Source organism: Micromys minutus, assembly GCF_963924665.1.
Source record: "Micromys minutus genome assembly, chromosome: 20".
In the NCBI taxonomy this organism is placed as follows: Eukaryota; Metazoa; Chordata; class Mammalia; order Rodentia; family Muridae; genus Micromys; species Micromys minutus.
In genome coordinates this window covers 38,365,209-38,388,238 of record NC_137955.1, presented here as the reverse complement: position 1 = coordinate 38,388,238, position 23,030 = coordinate 38,365,209, and the positions used below count along the sequence as shown (strand labels likewise).

The 23,030-nt window shown below is 34.7% G+C and overlaps 1 protein-coding gene across 1 annotated transcript in view; it reads right to left on the bottom strand.

Moving 5' to 3' along the window:
• CDH18 (cadherin 18) overlaps positions 1–21,291 on the bottom strand; it is a gene marked incomplete at both ends in the record, with an annotated part of 287,053 nt that extends 265,762 nt beyond the window's left edge. Inside the window, one exon of the mRNA XM_080933534.1 lies at positions 21,064–21,291. Within this exon, the coding sequence (XP_080789660.1) occupies positions 21,064–21,291 (228 nt within the window). The remainder of the gene's footprint in view (positions 1–21,063) is intronic.
• Positions 21,292–23,030: the final 1,739 nt, after the last annotated feature.

The window sequence follows — 23,030 nt, the reverse complement described above, 5'->3', positions numbered from 1 at the left end:
GTGCTACAGATACCTTTAATCCCTCAGACTGGAATACAGACGTTGCCTTTGTACAATCCCAAACAATGATGTCTCTTTGAGGGGAGAGGATGGGTCAGAGAAAAATGGGATAGCATGAAACATAGAAAAGATACACCCAACTCTCAAAAGAAGGGACAGGAAAGGGCAGGAGAGCCATGCAGGCGTGAGAGCCGCGCAAGGGTAAGAGCCATGTAGAGAGAGAGTTCAGTTTGGCCCTGTTCACTTGAGAGTGCAGTTGCACTGATTCAGATGAAGGCAGTTGAGCTCAGTGCATTTTCTGCAGCCCTCTCTTTTCAATTCCATTTCGTTCGTGCCGTCAGTGTGCTCCAGTTTCTGGAATTCAGGGGCAGTTTTACCAAGCAGAGCAACTCAGTCAGAAAAGGAGAAAAGCCAGTCAGTCTGCTTAGATAGGAGTTTGAGCTAGTTCAGAGTGCAGAAAAAAAAGTTAGAAAAAGTGAATTTATTCAGCACTCAGACTCGGAGACTGAAACATTCTAGGCCTAGGTTGACAGTCAGAAGGTGACCTGAAACCTTAGAAATCCAGAATTAAAGAAGATTAGATTGTATAGAGGCTTCCATCTCTAGCCTTCGGATGGATAGTTACATCCCTGTAGCCTCTGCGCTCAGCCAAAGCCACGAGGCTGTTCATAAAGATTGCATATGGCTCTCATCTCATCCCTTCTTTTTTTTTTTTCTTACAACTTTATTTAAATAAAAAGAGAGATACATGTACATATTTTTGAAAGCATTTTGGCACAAAACTATATGAGTATATTTTTGGCAGTACTTGGTTTCTTTAAAGTTTTGATGATATGCATTGAAAGCTTAGTAGTTACCATAAGCATAAAGTACATGTAAAACAAAATGTAATACGGAAATAGTCAAAGTTTTCTTGGTGTGTATAGATTAAACATAATGATTTTTAAGTATCAACAATTGCCACAAGGTTACCTTTTTAGCTCTTGAGTTATTAATGATTTAAGATCTAGGTGTACCCCACTCTGAGTGAGTGCTATAAACTTGTTATTGTTGTTTTTGTTTATTTGTTTGTTTTCTAAGAAAGACTGAGTCTTCCACTTTTTGGTCTTTTCTTTTTTTTCTTTTCTTTTCTTTCTTTCTTTCTTTCTTTTTTTTTTTTTTTTTTTTTTTTTTTTTTTTTTTTTTTTTTTTTTTTTTTGAGCTCCATGTGGCCTGTTTCTGGGGTGTTCAGAGCTTTCTGGGGCTAGTATCCAATTATCAGTGACTGAGTATTATGTCTCATCCCTTCTGAGGAACTAAGCCAACATTGTTACTCTGTCTCTCTTGCAGCAGGACCGTAGAATTTGCAGTTTCCCATCCTGTTTCTACTCTTCCTGTATTTTAACACTCACGCATTGGTATATTGATTTTCTTCTCTATTCTTTTTGCCACATCTTTATTATTATTTTTCCCCTTTTTAATCTCTCTTACAGCTTTATTTTTTAAAAAAGAGAGGGGTATATATACAGATTTTTAAAGGCATTTTGGCATAACACACCTATGCTCTATATGGTTTTGTTTATTTGTTTGTTTTAATTGAAAATGAAGCTTACATTTTATTACCACCTATAATGTGTTCTATTGGCAGGCCTTAGACCGTAAGGCCTGTCACATTAATCTTTGTGTATACAAATGGGATGGACAGCAATATTTAACTCATTACATTTTTAATAATTCTTCATAATTCAAATACATATTTTAAGTAAGCTTCAGGTGTAATCTTTAACTTATTTTATATGTATGTATATACATGTATTCTATATGTACATGTGATTATAATTAAGTCATGACTTTAAAATATTTTTAAACATGTTTACACTCTGTCTTGTCTTGCTGTGTTCTATCCAGTATTGCAGGTTACAGTAAGTAGTAGCCACATCCATTTAAATTACTAAGATGAATATTTGTTTAGTATGCAAAGTAACAAATTATTCCCACTAGTAAAATTGCTTGACATAGTCTCTGCTATGACCAATCAAGAACTACTGTATAACCAAAATAGTGTGTAAATTGTTAACACAGAAAAAACTTTAAATATGTTGCCTGGTAAGAAACACACACACACACACACACACACACACACGCACACACACACACATCTACACAGCCATGTATCTATTTTTTTTTTATTTGAACTAATTTTTCAAATGTTCAGTAAATACATGCACATGGTAAACATTACACAAGACAATAAACATGATTATTTGTATGGTGTGTGTGTGTGTGTGTGTGTTTGTGTGTGTGTGTGTGTGTGGGTGTGTATATGTATGTGTGTGTGTGTGTGTGTGTGTGTGTGTGTGTGTATAACATGTTTAGAAGAGGCTATCAGATTCCCTGGAAGTGAAGTGGTTAGCAATGAGCCTTCTGACCTCTGTTCTTGGAACTAGAAGTAAAAGTGGTCATTTTGTTTTATTTTTTCAATTTTACAGGATATTCTCTATATTTACATTTCAAATATTATACCCTTTCCCCGGGGTCTTAACTGCTAAAGCATTTAACCAGGCTCAAAACTTAACAGTTACAGAGTTGTAAAAAGTATTGTTAAGCACCCACATAGCCTTAACCACAGCACTAATTGAGTCATTTTGTCAGTAACTAATTCAGAATTCCAAACATCACATACTTGTCATACTTTAACAATGCCTTGTCCCAGTTTTGGCTTGTAGTTTAAGAATACGAAGGACATATGCCTTCCAAAAATAAGAACATTTTTATATTTGGTATATAATCAGATGAGATATTTTAACTAAATGATTACTATAAACAAGTAAAATCAAGACTTGGCATATGTCCTAACATACAAGCAGGCATAAAATTCGCAGTTATTTGTATGTAAAAATTTTTGTATTCCTCGATTCAAGTAATTACATTTTCCCCTTAATAACAGCGTAGAAAATGGAATGAACAGTTTCATGTAAATCTTTAGGCTTGTGCCTCACAGCCTTTGTAATCTTTCATCTACAGAATTATTTATAATCATAATTCTTTCATTTGCATCTTTTATTCTATTGATGCCTTAAGGTGGCTATACTTGTTAGGTATGCAATGTAATAACTCATTTCTGTTACAAATTTAGTTTGACACAGTCCTTTCAAAAGCCAACAGAAACCCACTAGACAATAAGAGAACAGTATAAATCATTAAAGCAAAGAAAATAATTTAGAATATGTAGCATGTTACAGAATAGATCCATTCCTGTATATCTTCAATTACTAATGTTGAAGACATGATTAAAATAGTTAAAAAATGAACATGGATATTACAAACAAGCAAGTAATCCATAGACTTGTGACATTTCATTTTTTATGTGTTGTTCCTGAAAACAGCTCAGTTTTTATCAGTTATAAAGCTGTTAGAAAGAGAATAATTTCCTGTGTTTAAAATTAATAGTGACTATATAATTTTGTATATATATATATGCAACGTCCTCCTTCTTCACAACCTCATCTTCATTGTCCATCTCTCTTATATTTTCTATCCCTTATATTAACTCAGTAAGTGTCCCTGTCTTGTTATATTTCCCTTTGTAAATTCGGCTTGACTAAATTATTCTCTGAAATAGAAGTTCACCATTCCTCATCTTTCTTCCCCTCCAGGTTCTATACACAATGTACACAGGGCACTGACTCTAGCAAGTCCAAACTAAGCTAATCAGCCTCAGTTATAAGGTTAGTTATAAGGTTCAATCTAGCCCGCTGGTTATCTACAGGAAAATGGCACTTCATGCAAGTTTAACACTCTAAATAAGCATTAAAATGTATCACTCATATATCCCTATTAAAATGTATTTTATATCCCCTCTTAGTTTCTTCTGCGTTGAGAAATCCTAGTCTGGGTTCCTGAGTGATTGAGATAGGAGATCCTGTTAAAATGTCCTTAGGCATTCCAAGTCCTTCCCTGTGCAGAAGTCCTTCAAGCCGGTCTAAGTTCTCCTTTGATTCACAAGGCTCTGCTTCTGTACGTCCTCTACATTATCTGATTTTCTATTCCTTTTTCACTCCTGTAAAAGTGTGTCTGATTCCTGCATCACATTGAGGGACAGCGTTGCCATCTCACAGTCAAACACTCTGACCCAGAAATGTTCCTGTCCAAAAAACTGCAGGGACGAAAATGGAGAAGAGACTGAGGAAAAGGCGGTGAAGTCACAGCCCAACTTGGGATCCATCTCAAGTGGTGGCTCCTTGGCCTGAAACTATTACTGATGCTTTGGTATGCTTACAGACATGAGCCTTGCATGGCTTGACTCCAAGAGGCCCAACAAGCAACTTCCTGACTTCCACAGATGCAGATACATAACACCCAACCAATGGACAGAAGCTAGGGACTGCTGTGGTTGAATTGGGGTAAAAGCTGGTAGAAGCTGTGAAGGAGGGTGACCTCATAGGAAGATCAGCAGTTTCAACGAATCTGGACGCCGGAGATCTCTCAGACACAGGACCACCAAACAGCAGCATATACCTTCTGATATGAAGCCACAAACAAACACACAGCAGAAAACTTCTTGGTCTGGACTCAAAAAGAGAAAGCACACCTAATGCTCAAGTGACCTAAGGCCCCAGGGAATTGGGAGGCCTGGTGGGGTGGGTGTGGGAGCCAGGAGACATTCTCTTGGCAATGGGAGAGGAGATATGAAATGAGGAACATTCAAAGAGTGGACAGGAAGTGGGACTTTCTGGTACAATAAAATCATCAGTACAAAGAAAGGCATTCATGAAAACAAAACGGCAGCCGACAGAGTGGGAAAAGATATTTACCAACTCCACATCAGATAGAGGCCTAATATCCAAGGTATACAAAGAACTCAAAAAGCAAGATACCAGAGAATCAAACAACCCTATTAAAAAATGAGGTACAGACTTAAACAAAAATTTCTCAATGGAGGAATATTGAATGGCTGAGAAACATCTAAGGAAGTGCTCTGCATCCTTAGCCATCAGGGAAATGGAAATCAAAACAACCCTGAGATTCCACCTCACACCAGTCAGATTGGCTAAGATCCAAAACTCAGATGACAATAGATGCTGGCAAGGATGTGGAGAAAGAGGAACATTTCTCCACTGCTGGTGGGGTTGTAAACTGATACAACCACTCTGGAAATCAGTCTGGTGGTTCCTCAGAAAAATGGACATAGTACTAACTGAAGACCCAGTTATTCCACTTCTGGGCATTTACCCCAGAGATGCTCCAGTATACAACAAAGATACATGCACCACAATGTTCATTGCAGCTCTATTTATAATAGCCAGAAGCTGGAAAGAACCCAGATGTCCTTCAGAAGATGAATGGATACAAAAATTGTGGTACATTTACACAATGAAGTACTACTCAGCTGTCAGAAACAATGGCCTAACGAAATTCTCAAGAAAATGGATGCATCTAGAGAATTTCATCCTGAGTGAGATAACCCAGTCACAAAAGAACAGACATAATATAAAGTCATTGATAATGGGATACTAACCCCAGAAAGCTCTGAACACCCCAGAAACAACCCACAGACTGTGTGAATATCAAGAAAAAAAGAAAAAATAGAATATATTTTAATTAAAATAGAACTGTATCACTTCGCCCTTTCCTTCCTACAGCCCCTCCCAGTTTCTCTCCTATCTCCTCAAATTAATAACCTCTTTTCCCACATTATTGTTACATATATACATATGTGTATGTATATGTACCCACAAATACTTAATTACAACCTTATAAAATGTATTTGTATACTTTTATGCAAAAATGCTTAAAAATTTATACATTTATCTTTGTTTTTTAAAATAAAGTTTAAAAAATGTATTCAAGTAGAAAAAAAAGAAAGGCATTGATTACATTGATACTAATATATGTGTGATCTTGTAAAAGGTGTTTATAGCTTAAAGACCTAGGATCTGCTGTAGTCTTTGACCAAGATAACACAGATATCAACAGTCTATAAAGTACAAGTGACATCTCCGCTAAGGATGGGGATGTACTGATAAGAAGAGTGACGAAGTAATTAACACACCCATTCCAAACCTTTGGAGTGGAAATCAGGTATGCAATCGCTTTCTTGAGAAGAAAATATCTGTTTCCCTGGATATTCTGGGTGCCAGGACGTTTGTGCTCTTAGCAGGTTAAGACAATATTGAATGAAGCCCAGACTTGTCAAATCAATATATAAGTGACAAGGGCCTTGAACTAGTAATTTCATATCTCTACATCACAGATATTTGAGTTAAAGTATGTTCATATTCTTCCTAAACATTATCTAGTTGCATTTTTTTAATTTTTAGAAGTAGCTTATATTTTCTTCGCTATATCATTATGAAAGTATTGATTTCCACCAAAAGACTTCTGCTATCTCTACATCAAAAACATATTTAAAAATGTATATATTTCAAAGAAAACCTTAAAGCAAGATGTGATCATTAAAATAGCAGATGAAGTTGAGAAAGACAGAAAAACTGACACTATTAACATGAATATTAAAAATGAACTTATGTCTGAGAATTTTTCAAGATTTGGCTAAATTTTCTAGTATCTGAATTCCATAGTAAACAAATAAGATATAAAATACTTTCTGTACTTTAAATAATAATCATAGATGAAATTGACTTATTTGTAATCAGGATGGTTAACGAGTATCCCATAAAGAATATAAACAGAGGTATTATCTTTATTGAATAAAATATGTTTCATTTTTAGTAGAGTTAATTTTTATATTAAATATTAAAATTTCAATGTATTGCAAATAAAAATGCCTGATCAGTTGTATAAAAAGGTTTGTTCAGATAAAACAATAAGTTTTCTTGCATTTTCCCCCAAAAAACAACACACATGAGACCTTAAAATAGTACAGTTACTATACGTAGGAAAAACAATGAAGATATATAAAGAATATGATGTGACTATGAAGGAAAATAAATAATTTCAAAAATCAAACTTTATAATATAATGCAAAAATTCAAATAATAAATAAATGTGGCAAAAAATGCCATATGTTATTGTGGATAAAAGAGAAAAGACACAAAACCAGATGGAATTTAAAATATGCATTATCTTGTGTTTTACTCAGAGATACGAAAGCAATATTTTATCTGAAAAGTTCATTATAAAACAAGAAATAATTTTTTTTTTAAATTTGTATTGAAAACCTAGTGACCAGTCTAGCCCCCATGTGAACACACCAAAGCCTGACAATATTACTGACATCATATTGTATGTACTGACAGAAGACTGGCATGGCGGTCCCCTGAGGGCTTCTACCATAACTGACAAGACAGATGCAGATACTAAGAGCCAACCATTGGATTGAGGTCTGAGAATATCATCCTGAGTGATGTAACCCAGTCACAAAAGAACAGACATAATATGCACTCACTGATAATTGGATACTAGCCCCAGGAAGGTCTGAATACCCAAGAAACAACTCACAGACCATATGAAGCTCATAAAAAGAATGGCCCAAAAGTGGAAGCCTCAGTCCTTCTTAGAAAAAAAAAAATAAGTGTATAGAACCCTCTCAAAATGGGGTACACTTAGATCTTAAATTATTAATAACTCAAGAGCTAAGAAGATAGCCTTGTTGCAATTTTTGGTATTAAAAATCATTATGTCTAATCCTTACACACCACGAAAATTTTGACTATTTCCATGTTACATCTTATTTTACATATATTTAATGCTCATTGTAACTAGTAAGATTTCAATGCATACTATCAAACCTTTAAAAAAATCAAGTACTAACAAAAATATAACCATATAGTTTTATGCCAAATGCCAAAATTTGTAAATGTATCTCTTTTTTTAAAAAAAAATAAAGTTGTAAGAAAAAAATAACTACAGAGAAACTCTGTGAAGGCAAGGATAAAATAAGAACTAATGTTTAAAATCCTAATTTTAAATAAGAAGTAACATTGTTAAGTAGGAAAACCAGAGTTTTTATTTAGAATTCTCAATATTGTTAATAAAATGATTTAAAACTTAAAAAAATTAATTTCAGCACTAACAATGGAAATATTTTATTAATTTGGGCCTTTAGTTACTCAAATAAAGTATAAATCATTCTCAAAAATATAATTAAACTAAATATAATATTTTAATATATAAACCAAAGTCACTTAAACTAAATGATATATCTATTAAATCAAATTTACCATTGTTGCTCTTATTTCCTTCTGATCTAAATTCCCAAAGGTAGGTTTTGGAAGGGGAAAGTATAAAAAATATTATCCATAACTCTGAATTCACAAGGCTCTGTGAATTCATGCTGTGATATGTGTGGATTTCAAATATTATATTTTAGTTCATGAACTATTAAACTTTAAAAATTACAAACTTGAAGACATGCAATTGCTACTAGGACCACTTTTGGCTGTACACTTAAATTTTAATTCTGAGATTTGACATTAAAACTGCTAATTTATTTCTGAAAAGCTGACTATTACAACTTTGCATGATTTATTGTTTCTTTGATCTTAGCCTTGTATATTTGGTACAAACATTGGCCAGTTCATATTAAAATGAGATTTAATTGTTTCATTCTTTTTAAACAGAAGTAGTGCAAATAGAGTCTATCATAAAAAGCTCTCAGTAATTTTACACTTTTAAAATTAGAAAGCATTTTAATTAAAGAATTGGATATATTAATTGTTCTTTGACAGTGATCTAAAACATCCCACAAGCATCAAGAAGGCATTTAGCTGTTCTGAGCAAGAAACCATTGCTTCAGATGTGTGATGAAATGATGAGTTTATTTCCTGTAGCTTCTTAGAATTCATTTTATAATCATCTGAATGTTTTTACTTATTTAATGAATCAACATAAAAGTGATTCTCTTCAATTCACAGACAAAGGAGAGTAAAAATAACACATTATCTGACCAACTTCTTAATGTTAATATATTTTCAATGTATTATGGTTTAAATCTTATGAAAATTATGACTGGTAGATAATATTACACAATATCATAATTATGGTATGTTTATTTCATTAGATAATGTAAGCATTATTTAACTTTTATAGTCATATCTATCTTGATATCAACCTAAGCAAACAGAAGTTCAATTAAGTAAAATAGAGCTATTATTCTACTCTAAAATATATAAACTATTTTATTATGTAAATATGTACATTGTATATAATACCCATATACAAACTTTGTTAAATAAACTTGATTTAGTTTTTTTTAAACAAAATATAAAACAGAAATTACAAACATCAAATTGTCTCTCTCTTATATTCAGACATTGGAGTCAAATGTTTTGTGTGTTTAATGTGAATTAAAATCAGAAAAAAGCAGAGTAAGAAACATTAAAACTGTGAATAATAGTTTATTGGAAAAAAATGAAAGTAGGAAGGGAAATATTGGAGGTAGTAAGGCTTTAGCAGAAAGTGGGATGGAAAAATTGCGGTCAATAAGGACAAAAGAGTAGCTTGGAGGAGGGAATCATAAAACGTTATGCATAATCCCTCAATTATTAAACATAGTGAAAAAAAAAAAAAAACCATCATGTTGTTGGGAAAGGTAGTACATGCCTTTTATCCCAGAGCTTGGGAGTCATGGCTATTCAACTACAAAAAGTTTTATGCCCAGCACTTTAATAACGTTGACCTGCAGGGCAGGTTGTCGCAGACCCTTCAGGGTTATTTACCATTTTCATTTTTCTAAAGGGTGATATTTTCAAATTGTCTTCTAAGTATTAATACATATACTCATTGACCTGTACTTTTGTAAACTTCAATCAGATAAGCATCTTTTTGCAATGGGCAGGAGTCACTGGAGAGAGTCTATCAAGTCAAAGGCCTGAGAATGAAAGAACAAGTACTTGGCACTCTATATTTTATTCTATACCTCTACCTGCAATCCAGGATCTGAACTCCATTTCAAAGCCATAGCTCTGCCTGCATCCCCAGAGGCCTGGGTGCAAGTCAGTAAAACCAGAGGCCTGCTGTATTAATGGACTACCATTTCTACTTTCATCACAGAGGTCTGATGCCATTAGGAACTACTAAACTGACCTTCATTAGAAACAACCAGCTGGCTAAAGACCGGTATAAGAATACAATCACCAAAAGCCAGGGTAATATAGTACTACCAGAACCCAGTTCTACTACTGTAAACCTTGAATATTCTAACACAGCTGAAGGGCAAAAAAATGACCTTAAATTTAATCATATGAAAATGATAAATTCCTTTAAAGAGAAAACAAATGAATAGAGGGAAAATAAAATAAAAAGAAGAAATTTTCATTTCAGGACAATCGAAACACTAGGAAGTAAAGACACAAGCATCCCCAACAGAATACATGAGATGAAAGAGACAATCTCTGGCATAGAACATAAGATAAAAGAAACTGATACTACAGTTAAAAATGTTGATTCTAAAACTTTCATCTAGGAAAACTGAACTACCATGTAAAGAGAAGACATAAACATTTAGGACTATAAGAAGAGAAAGATTGCCAGTTCAAAGGCCCAAAAATATTTTCAATAAAAATCACAGAAAATGTCCCAGGATAAATGTCCCTACAAAATTATAAAAAGTTTATAGAGCATGAAACAGATTAGACACCCAAAAAGAATATCCTTCTGCCACATAATAATCAAAACACTAAATGTATAGAACAAAGAAAGAATATTAGAAGTTGCAAGGGAAAAATGGCCAAGTCATATCTAAAGGAGAACTTACAAGAATTACACTTTTTTCAATAAAGACTGAAAAGTCATAATTGCTTTTTGTAGACTCTTAGAGATCACAGATATTAGGCTGGACTAGTACATGTAGCAAAAATTTCTGTTGCCACAGATGGAAAAACCAGGTTATACAATACAAAGAAAGTTGAAACAAGGTTTTTTACCATCCCAACTAATCCAGTCCTTCAGAGAATACTAGAAGAAAAGCATCAATCATGGAATGCCACTACACACACACACATACACACCAAAACCAATCAAACCAACCCCAAAGAGACTATCTCTCTGTCTTTCTGTCTCTGTCTCTCTTAAACATACACACACACATGCACATGTACACACACACACCTCTGTTCTTTACCCTCATCCTTACACACACCATTCATACACACCTCACATTCCCTATTCATTCATCTTTAAAAGCACTTCTCATGCTCTCTCTCTCTCTCTCTCTCTCTCTCTCTCTCTCTCTCTCTCTCTCTCTCTCTCTCTCTCTCTCCCCTCTCTGTCTGTCTGTCTCTCTCTCTATAAATATATATCAAACATACACATCCACACACACAAACACACACTGACAACATCTACATCAGAATAACAGGAAGTAATTCTAACGAGAAATTAGTATCTCTCCACATCAATTAACTCAATGAACATGAAGGTACAACATATCCAAACATATGGGAAACAATGAAAGCAGCATTAAGGGGAATGCTGATAGACCTATGTGCCTTCATAAAGAAACATGAAAGATCTCACAGTATCAAGTTAACAACACACCTGAGAGCTACAAAACCAAAAGAAGCAAACACACAAGAGGAGGAAAAGGAAAGAAATATTAAAACTCAGGGGCTAGTCAATCAGTCAGATATAAAATGAACAATGCAAAGAACCAATCAGACCAAAAACTGATTCTTTGAGAAAAATCATAAAGATAGACAGGCCCCTAGACAATCAAACTAAAAGCAGAGAAACATAATGCAAACAAAATCACAATGAAAAGAAAGGCATAAAAACATACTATGCAGAAGTTCTAACAATCATTATGTCTTATTTCAAAAGCCTGTTTTCCAGAAAATTGGGAAATCTAAACAAAATAGAAGAAGATTTTTTAGAAAGATACCAAAATTAAATCAAGATCAGTTCAACTATTTAAGTAATCTTTTAACCTATAAAAAATAGAAACAGTCATTAAAATGATCCCCAATTAAAAATGCCAAGGGCCAGGTGGTTTTACTCCTAACCAGAGTTTTAAAGAAGAGTGAATAACAAAACTCATCAAACTATTACACAAAACAAATATACAAGGAATATTGGTATATTCAATCTAATAGACTCCACTCACCCTGGTATATAAACCACACAAATACTCAACAAATAATCATAATTGCTATCCAATTTCCCTCATGAATAGTGATAGAAAAAAACCCTCAAAAATATTTGCAAATTATAATTAAAAACATATAAAAGCACAATACACCATGAACAGGTAGGTGTCATTCCAAGGATGCAGGGATGGTTGAATATATGAAACTATATCAGTGTGTCCCATCATATAATCAAAAAAATCGTCATCTAATTAGTTATTGAAGAGGTTTTGACAATATCTAGCACCCTTTCATGTTAACCGTTTTAAGGAGATAAGGGAAATAAGTTAATATAAAATTAAATGAGAAGAAACTTAAAATCATTCCACTAAATTCAAGGAATACCAATACTTTTCTCATAGGAAATAACTGAACACAAAAGTGACCCCAAAACTTCTACCACAGAACTTTTTCAACTTACAAATATCTTCATCAAAATTGCTGGATATTAAATTACTCAAACAGTGAATAGTCCTTTATACAAATGATTAATGGTCTGAGAAAGAAATTAGGGAAACAACATGCCTTGTAATATCCAGAAATAATGACATGCTTTGGTATAACTATCCAAGCAAGGAAGAGCCCTGTATGACTCGAACTTCAAGTATCTGACAAAAGAAATTGAAAAAGATATCTGAAAATGGATAGATCTCCCATGCACATCAATCAGTGTAAAGATGTCCATGTTAACAAAAACAGTCTAAATATTCAATGAAATACCCATCATAATTCCAACACAATTATTTGTAGACCTTGAAACAGCAATTATTATCTTCATATGAAAAAAAAAGAAACCCAGGATAGATAATATAATGCAGAAAAATAGAATAACTTCTACAGATATCACTATTCCTGACTTGAAGCTGTACTACAAAGTAATAATAATAATAATAATAATAATAATAATAATAAATAATAACAATAACAATAATAACAATTATAACAACAATAATAATAATAACAATAATAATAACAACATCCTTCTATTAGTGTAGATATAGTCAGGCTGATTAATGGAATTAAATAGAGTACCAACACGTATGGACATAAGAATTATTGGTACAAAATACAACCTTCAAAATAGAATACCAATGGCTCAGGTTCTAAGATCAACAATTGATAAATGGGACCTCATGAAACTGAGAAGCTTCTATAAAAAGTTAGAAAAAATGGCAGCCTACTGATTGAAAACAAATTTTCACCAACACTACATCCAGAAAAGGGTTAATAACCTAAATACATAAAAATGAACACAAAAACCCTCAAGACATGTACTAACAAACCAAGTAACCCTATTAAAAGGGGGTACAGAGCTAAACAGAAAATTCTCCACAAAGTAATATTGAATGGCAAAAAAGCACTTAAAAAAATGTTCAATGTCCTTAGTTATCAGGAAAATGCAAGTCAAAATGACACTGAGATTGCATTTTATCCCTGTTAGAAGGACTAAGATCAAAAACTCAGTGACTGCACATGCTAGCAGGGAAGTGGAGAAAAAGGAGCTTCCCTCTATTGCTAGTGGGGTTGCAAAATACTGCAATCATTTTGGAAATCAATTTCATGGTTTATCTTAAGACCCAGCTTTACCACTCCTGAGCTCATACCAAAATTGTTTCCCAATATACGACAGGGGCATTTGTTCAAGTATATTCATAGTATATTTATTCATTGTAGCCAGAAACTAAAAATAACCAAGGTATTCTTCAACTGAATAATAGATGAAGAAATATATGGTATATATACACAGTAGAATGCTCTTAAGCTATTAAAAACTAAGACATCATGAATTTTGCAGGCAAATGGTTGGAAGTTTAGAGTATTATCTTGAGTGAGGTTCATCAGAGACTAACAGACATGTATGGCATGTACACAATTATGAACAGATATTAGTCATAAAATGCAGGTTACTAATACTACCACACATACATCCAAAGGAAATGGGTAACAAGGAAGTTTCAAGGAAGAATATGCTAATCTAACTTAGAAGGAGACACTAAATAGTCATAAGAAGTGGATGAAGAGAAGGTTATGGAGAGGAGAGTTGAGGAGGGAAATGGGGGAGGGATAATTGGGGGAGGAAGTGGGAGAAGGCTGGGAGGGAGAATGAAAATCATTGGGGGCTATCTTTGAGACTACCTCAAGGCCTGTGGCTGGGGAAGATATGAGAATTCTATGGGAATGATCCTAGCTGAGATTCCTACCAAAGGGGAAATATAGAGAAAGAGACTTGTACCTCCTGTAGCCAAATTGGACATTCAAAGGAGGGAGGGGGACATCAAAATCTTTAAACCCAAAATTGGTCTTGCATGCAAGATATGGAAGAATAGAAATGGAGCAGTATTAATAATACTGGCAGACAGAAACCTCTTATCACTGTTGATTGAGAGTCTTCATCTAGCAGCAGATAGAGGCAGATTCAAAGACCAACAGCCTAAAACAGGTGGGACTCTGGAGTTTTGGGCAAGAGTAAGACGTAGAATTGTGCAAGTCAAAGGAGTTTTAGATGCTACAGGAATACCTACAGAGTCAACAAACCATGAACCATGGGGGCTCGAAGTGACTGGGCCACGAAATAGGAAGCATGCAATGATGGACCTGGGCCCCACATCAATTTGTAGTAAATGTGCATCTTGGTCTTTATGTGGGTCCACTAGCAGGTAGAGCAGAGGTTATCTTGGTCTCTGTTCCCTACCATTGGACCCCCTTCTCCTAGCTGGATAGCAACGTTGTTACTCAATGGAAGACTATGTGCCTAGTCCTGCAGGCACAAGATATCCCAGGGTAGATGGCACACAAGCTGGACCCCCCATCTCTGAGGGGAAGGGAAGAGAGTAATGGAGGAGGGATTTGCAAAGGTGGGACTAGGAGAGAAGGAGGGAGATGGGATGTGACCAGCATATAAAGTGAATAAAATAAATAAAATTTTGAAAGACTTTGTGTTCAGATTGCATTTTACACCTTAAACACACATGATCAGAATACTTTTGAAATAATACAAGCAGTAAAAGAATGAAAAATCCTCATAAATATGATCTCCATACGTGAAATGGATATTATAATCACGAAGTCCCAGCCTCTTCCTACCTGCATAAAAGCTATACAAGATGAAACAATAAAATTCCATCTAGACTTTTCTCCATTACTCAATTATAACTTATTTTAAAATAAGACTCTAAAAGAGGGTAGCTATAATACCATGATCATGTAGATAGTCCCTTACATATATATATATACCCCAGCGACTACTATCCCAACAATTAACGCTGCTAAAACATACTGAAATTGATGCCCACACATGGGGAGAAGTAGTTAGTCTCAGAGAACCATAAAAACGGAAGGATAGAACTTTGAAAGAGAGAAGAAGGAATAAAATTGTTAGGGGGCCTTCTTGAGAGTGACATGGGACAAGTAGATGAGGTAAAGTGTAATTATTTCAGTATAAGAACATATAAAAATTTAAAGAAATGTTATTTTAAAATACAAGGCATCAAAATATTATTGTGCCCAAGCACTAAGCTAATGGGCTTAATGTGCTAATGTTTGTTTTATCTTAATATAATATATTTTTATTTTTTCTTATTCATTAGAAATCTGCTTTGTTTGTCCTAATGATTGGCAGAAAGGGGATTGATTGATCAGGATGGAAGGGTATTTGAGAAGAAGTACATCGTGTTAATATAATCTAATTGCAATGAAGAGGAAAAAAAAAACCCAAAAAATTCAAAATGAAGAAATCAAGTAACTAATAATGATGGAATTAGCCCTCCACAGGATTCTAGAAGAAAAGCTCCAACACAAGAAAGCTACCTTTACCAAGGAAAAGACAAGATATAACAACAAAACAAAAATGGGAGGAGCACATCTACATAATGCCACCTACAAAAACAAACATAGCAGGAAATAACAATCATCTATATTTAATATCTCTCAATATTAATGGACTCAATTTACCTATAGAAAGACATAAACTAACTGACTGGATTAGCAAACGAGATCCATAATTTTGCTGCATACAAGAAACTTCAGTAACAAAGGCAGACATTTTCTCAGAGTAAAAGTGCCATGCGCCCCACTTCCCGCTGGCAGGAAAAGGCGTGCGACCACAGGATTCTTCTGCGAACAACCTTTGTTGTACAATACTCTGAGCAGGGGATCTCCCTGAGCAGGGGACTTCTCCTTTGTGCAGGGGACTTCTCCACGTGGGAGAGAAAAGCATTGCTTATATATGCCCAGGAGACTCGTGTCGCTACCTGATTGGTGCGCCCTCCAGTAACTCAATGGTATGCCCCGAGAGCTGGCTATGACATATGTGGCACATGCGCATTAAATCTCTTGGCTGGGCAACAGCTCTGTTTGCTGAGTTCTCAGCGGGAAGCCGGCACCATGTTTGGGTTCGGCACAAACGGCTCCCTACATAAAAGGATGGAAAGAGGTCTTCCAAGCAAATAGTGGAAGACTTCAACACTGTTTTCACTAATGGACATGTCATTGAAACAGAAACTAAGCAGCAGCACAATTAAATTATTAGAGATTACGAAACAAATGGACTTAATACAGATCTACAGAACATTTCACCCTAAAACAAAAAAATGCACCTTCCTCTTAGCACCTCATGGTACCTTCTCCAAAAATCACCATATAATTTGGGCAAAAAAACAGCCTCTACCCACATTCACAGGGAAACTGAAGAATTCTCTACTCATAATTTGAGCAGGGAAGAAATAAAAAAAAAAAAAAAAAAAATTAAAGACTCTGCGCAATTCAATGAAAAGGATGGCATAACATACCCAAATTTATTGACCAAAATGAAAGCAGTGCTAAGAGAAAAATTCATAGTACTAAGTGCCCAGTAAGTTAAACTGTAGAGATCTTACAATAGCAATTTACAGCATGCCTGAGAACACTAGAATAGAACAAAAAGAGTAGTAGAAAGCAGGAAATAGTCAAACTCAGTCCAAAATCAACCAAATAGAAACAAGAGAACTAAACAAAGAATCAACAAAACCAAAACTGGTTTGTTGAGAGAATCAACAGATTAATAAACCTCTAGCCAAACCAACTAAAAGGGTCAGAGGCAGTATCTTAATTACCAAAATCAGAAATAAAAAGGGAGACATAACAACAGAAACAGAGGTAATTAAAAAAAAAAAAAAATCAGCAGATCCTACTACAAAAGCCTATACTCAAAAAGAAAAGAAAAGAAAAAAAATAAATAAACTGGATAATCTAGAACAGATAGTTTTCTAGACAGATAACATGGACAAACATTAAATCAAGATCAGGTAAACTATCTAAAAAGGCCCATATCCCCTAAGGAAATAGATAAAGTCATTAAAAAAAAAAAAAAAAAAAAAAAGGCCAGACAGCTTTAGTGCAGAATTCTACTGAATTTTGTAAGAAGATTTAATACTAATATTCTTCAAATCCATAACATAGAAGCAGAAGTAAAACTACCAAATTCATTTTCTGAAGTCACAATTACTCTGATAACTAAACTGAACATAGATGAGAGAGAGAGAGAGAGAGAGAGAGAGAGAGAGAGAGAGAGAGAGAGAGAGAAAGAACATCAGACCAATTTTGCTTGTGAATATCACTCAATAAAATTCTTACAAAAATGCTCAATAAAAATCTGTACATGTATCTTCCTTTTATAAAAAAATAAAGTTGTAAGAAAAAAATAATAAAATTCTTGCAAAACTAATTCAAGAATACATTAAAATCATCATTCACCATGATCAAGTAGGCTTCATCTTAGGGATAAATGGTTGCTTCAATATAAGAAAATACATTAATGTAATCCACTGCACAAACTCAAAGAAAAAATTACATGATCATCTCCTTAGATACGGAGAAAGAATTTGAGAAAATACAACATTTTTTTTTTCATGTTAAAATACTTTAACAGAGAAATGGCTACAGAAACTGTGGTACATATACAAAATGGAGTACTACTCTGTTATCAAAAAAAAAAAAAATGACTTCATGAATTTCCTAGGCAAATGGGTGGAACTTGAAGCTATCACCCTGAATTAGATAACCTAGTCACAAAAGAATGGTATGTACTCACTTATAAGTGAATACTATCCCAAAAGGCTCAGAATACCCAAGAAATCATCCACAGAATTTATGAAGCTTAAAGAGAAGGAAGACCAGAAATTGAATGACTCAGTTTTTCTTAGAAGGAAGAATAAAACATTCATGGGGTAAAGGGACAAATAGAAGAGCAGAGATTGGAGAAAATATCATCCAGAGACTGCCTCACCTGACTATACACAACATATATGTCCAATAAACCCAAGCATTATTGCTGATGTCAAGTAGTGCTTACTGGCAAGAACCTAATGTGGATGCCTTCTCAGAGGCTCTGCTAGAGCCATACTGATACAGAGAAGGAAGCTTGCAGCTAACCATCAGACTGAACACAAGGACCCCAATGAAGGAGCTAAAGAAAGGATTGAAGGAGCTAAAAGGCTCTGCAACTCAATGGGAAGAACTAACCAAGCCCACTACAGCTCCCAGGGAAAAAAATACCAACAAATGTGTTTGCATGTAAGACCCATGGACCAAGGTACATATGCAGCAGAGGATAGAAGTTTCTGACATCAATGGGAGGAGAGGTCTTTGTCCAGTGAAGGCTCATTTTCCCAGTGTAGGGGAACACCAAGGTGCTGAAGTGGGAGAGGGAAGTTGGCAGAGGGAGCAGCTTCAGGGAGGCAATCAGAGGGGGAGGGGGATGAGATTTTGGGAAAGGGATAACATTTGAAATGTATTGCCCAAAACTTCCAATAAAAAAACATTTGGGTAAAAATTATTCCAGAGATCAGAAATTCAAGGCCCATACCTAAATGGAGGTTATGAAGTGCTCACAAAAAGGGACCTAGCATGACTGCCCTCTGAAAGACCCAACAAGAAGCTGAAAGAGTCAGATGCAGATATTTACACTCAACCAATGAACAGAAGCTGCTGACCCCTGTGGTTGAATTAGGGAAAAGCTGGAGGAAGTTGAGGAGCAGAGTGACCCTGTAGGAGGAGCAGATGTCTCAGTTAACCTGGACTCTGGAGATCTTTCAGATACTGGATCACCAACCAGGCAGCATATACCAGTTGATGTGGGGTCCTGGACACATATAAAACATATGACTGCAGGAGGTCTGGGTTCAGTCAGAGAAGTTGCACCTAACCCTCAAAATACTAGAGGCCCAAGGAAGTGGAGAGGTCTGGTAGATTGGGGAGTGGGGGTGAGTACATCTTCATGGAGAAGGCAGGGAGGAGGTAAGGGTATAGAGCAGTTAGAGGGTGGACCTAGAGTGAAATAAAATCTGAAGTGTAAAAAAAAAAAAAAGATCAAATAAAAATTTAAAAATGATGGAATCATCTAAACATAGAAAAATATTATCTACACTATCCTCATTAAACAAAACGTTTAAAAGGTAAACAAAGACTTCATTAAAAATCCTACCATATTTCCAAAATGCCACACCCTGTAACCATATCTTTCCGTTCCAGTCAAGACACTTTGTTTTAACTCTTAATGGTTAAAATACTATTTCATTCAAAGGGTAATATCTACAAATTTATATGAAATTTCATTAATTAATGATTTAGAATCCTATTTCGGAAAGATATTTTTGCATGTATGTATTAAACTGTGTCTTCATTACATCATTTCCACCCAACAGTGGCAAAACATAGGCAATTTCAGTTGCTCAGCACTTACCAAAGTAATATGGGAATTATGGGCACATTAGGGAAAAGTAATGTCCACCTCTCAAGCCCCTCCTGAAGATGAATACACCCATTCATTGGTGATATTTTTGTTTCAAACGTCTTAATTCATTATTTCATTTATTACCATAGCTACAAACTCTGTAACAGATTTTGCTACCACCGCATCCAAACTAACCAGGGGGGAAAAGCACTCAGAAAAGAAGAACCATTTGTTTCATTTCTATATACATTTGAAAATACTATAGAATTGGGTCAGAACTCTGTGCTCTGTACACTGAGTCAGCTTCAGCTTATGTTGACTCCAGATACCACAGATGCATTGCAGCTCCTGAATGGCATGTTATAGAACAGATTTATGACCCTGCACAGCCTGTGTACAAGGATGGTGCTGTGCTTTGCATCAAGGACTCTTGTTTTAATAAGCAGCGATAAAACAAGAATAAACTGTCATTCAGGAGAAGGAAGGAGCTGAGCCTGCAGTCAGTGATCCAGCTTGGTGTGCAAGCTGTGTCTCTGATGGGAGTTCAACAGACATGAGTGCAGCTGCTTCCACAAATCAACAATTAATCAGAATGAAACTTTTCCACTTCGTTTTCTCCTCTAGGTCAAAGGTGATGTGTCAAGGTGTCTGACATACCACTCTGTTTTTCAAAGAAAAGAACTTCATCTCATATTATTAATAATAAGCTAACTATATTCTTTTGTGATTTTTTACCACTGTCTTATTCACATATGACCTATATTGACACTAAAACAATATAAGTTAAAATTATTATAAGATGTGAGACAATTATGTCCATGTACTTTAAAGGTTGACTTAAGGATCTTAACAAGTGAAATAAATATAAACATTAGGGGATAAGGTGGTATTTTAATATCATATCCATGAGCCAGAAATGTATACGGTATAAGGCAACAGCAATGGAACAATCCAAAAAATGGTGAAATTTAATATCACTTTATTGTAGCAAAGACATATGTATCTTATTGTATTCAGAATTCAATCTGTTTTCATTAGAAGACAAAATGGCAGCATTGGTTGGAAAGAATACTTCAGTGTGTGCAAGTTATTTTTTAACAGATGGATTCTGCAGAACAGTGCCTGCTCACTGTAATTAGTTTGAGTTTTCCAATCTAAGGAACAGCTTTCTATAATGTGCTCCATATTCCTTATCCCTGCATTCATTCTCCAGCTCCTTCATCTCACCGCATGATTTCTCAAGAGAAGTAAAACTAACAAGCAGTTCCAAATATATCAAAACAAACTTACTTTTCCAATGTACTGTGGATCTGGTCCCATATGTTCTTCTAAAACAAAGAACTGGTTCCACACCCATCCCCTCTTGGGACGATGGTGTACCTCAGTTTCTCCTTCAGTGTGCTTGGTTTGGTTTCTGGTCACCTTAATGGAGCTGTGGTGAGCAGTTCCATAACACTTCTGCACAAAACAGAGACACACAAGGACTGGACAGATGCAAGATGTGCTCGTAATTCTCATTGTAAGTTCCCTTTCCGTTCACAGTCCTTCTTGTCTTCGTGGCCTACAAGGGCTCAGTATGCATTCAGGAGAGAAGCCACAGCATCTTTTGTAAGGACAGTCCAAGGGAAGTCATTTAGTCTGTCCATGATTTAGCTGCCCATCAGGAAAAGGTCAGACCATATTTACATCCTGGTCATGAGTGGAAACCCAGGGGCAGCCATTGTATCCCCAGTTGTCACTGTAGATTAGCACAGGTCATCATTTTTTACCTATAAGGAATAGAGAAATTGTGCTCATTACTAAACGTGCAAAGTTTAGCTACTTGTTCGGAATACAAATTTTATTTCTTTATAGCATGCAGATGATTGTTGTGGAATTGCCCAGAAGACATATCTCTATAATTGCTGAGGAGCTTATTTTTTTTTAATTTTTTAAAATATGACTGAGAGAAATATAATTCTGAGTGTGGATATTCACACCCCTTAGGACAGGATTCCAGATAGAATAAAAAGATGAAGTCAATGGAAATATAATGAAAGTGCATGCTTTCATCACCTTGATAGATTAAACCCATAGAAACTAAGTAAAAATAAATCCTTTATCCCTTAAGTTAGTGTTGTAGTATCTCGTTCAGTCAATGAGAAAATTAACTAATAAAATGGTAAAAAAAAAGTGCAAATATTTTCAAAAACACACATAAAATTGTGAGCTGGTTTGGATGAATTTATATACAGTCTCTTACCATTGATGTTAATCATTAGCTGCACATCCAGCTATATATGTAAGGTACTTAGATTTTGGCGAGACTTAAGAAAAATTTACATGGCTATTAAAAATTAATACTAGAGGAAAATCCACAAGACTAATTTACTATCAACAATCTATGAGCGTGGGTTATTATATGCACAGATAATTGTAACCTTCACCCCAACTAAGAAAATTTCTTGAAACAGATAGAAACCACTACAGAAAAACACAACCAGTAAAAATCCAGAATTATAGAGTCCAGTCCCAAAGGATACATTACCAAACACTCTCTTACCTGACCTCTCTGGGATCATAGTGAACGACTAGGTGGAAATACTGTTAAAGCCAGAGAAGCAGAGGGATTTCTATCAGAGTATACTTCCTGGTAACATAAGAAGCTATAGCCATGAATTTTCTCCAATGTTGCCACTCAAAAGCAAGCTGAACAAGATAACACCAGAAAACATACCATACTGAGATGAGGGAAAAGTCTATGAGGGACAACCCTACACAAAGAACTAAAGGCAAATCCCTGGGAGAGGGAGAAGATGTCCTATTCAAGAAAGTGCACATCAAAGGTCAGCATGGTGGCTATTGGACACCCTTGTAAATATACATAAAAGTACCATTATACGAACTAATGTTATAGTTAATTATATATATATATATATATATATATATATATATATATATATATATATATATACATATGTGTGTGTGTGTGTGTAAAAAGTCTTATATGTACTCAATAACAAGTAATAATATGGACCATAAAACTATATGTTAGAAGGAAAGAAACTTTGTAAGTAAATTGCAATATCAAAAAGGAGCAAAATATAAAAAAATGAATTTCTTATATATTGTGTATATAACTTTTTAAAATACAATAATTTCTATCAGTATGTTCACAAAAATCAAATAGGCATATAAATACTTAGTTATTAAGGAAAGAAAATGGAAAAGAGAAGCTGAAGCTCATTAGAAAATCAGATGCAGCTGAAATCATCTCA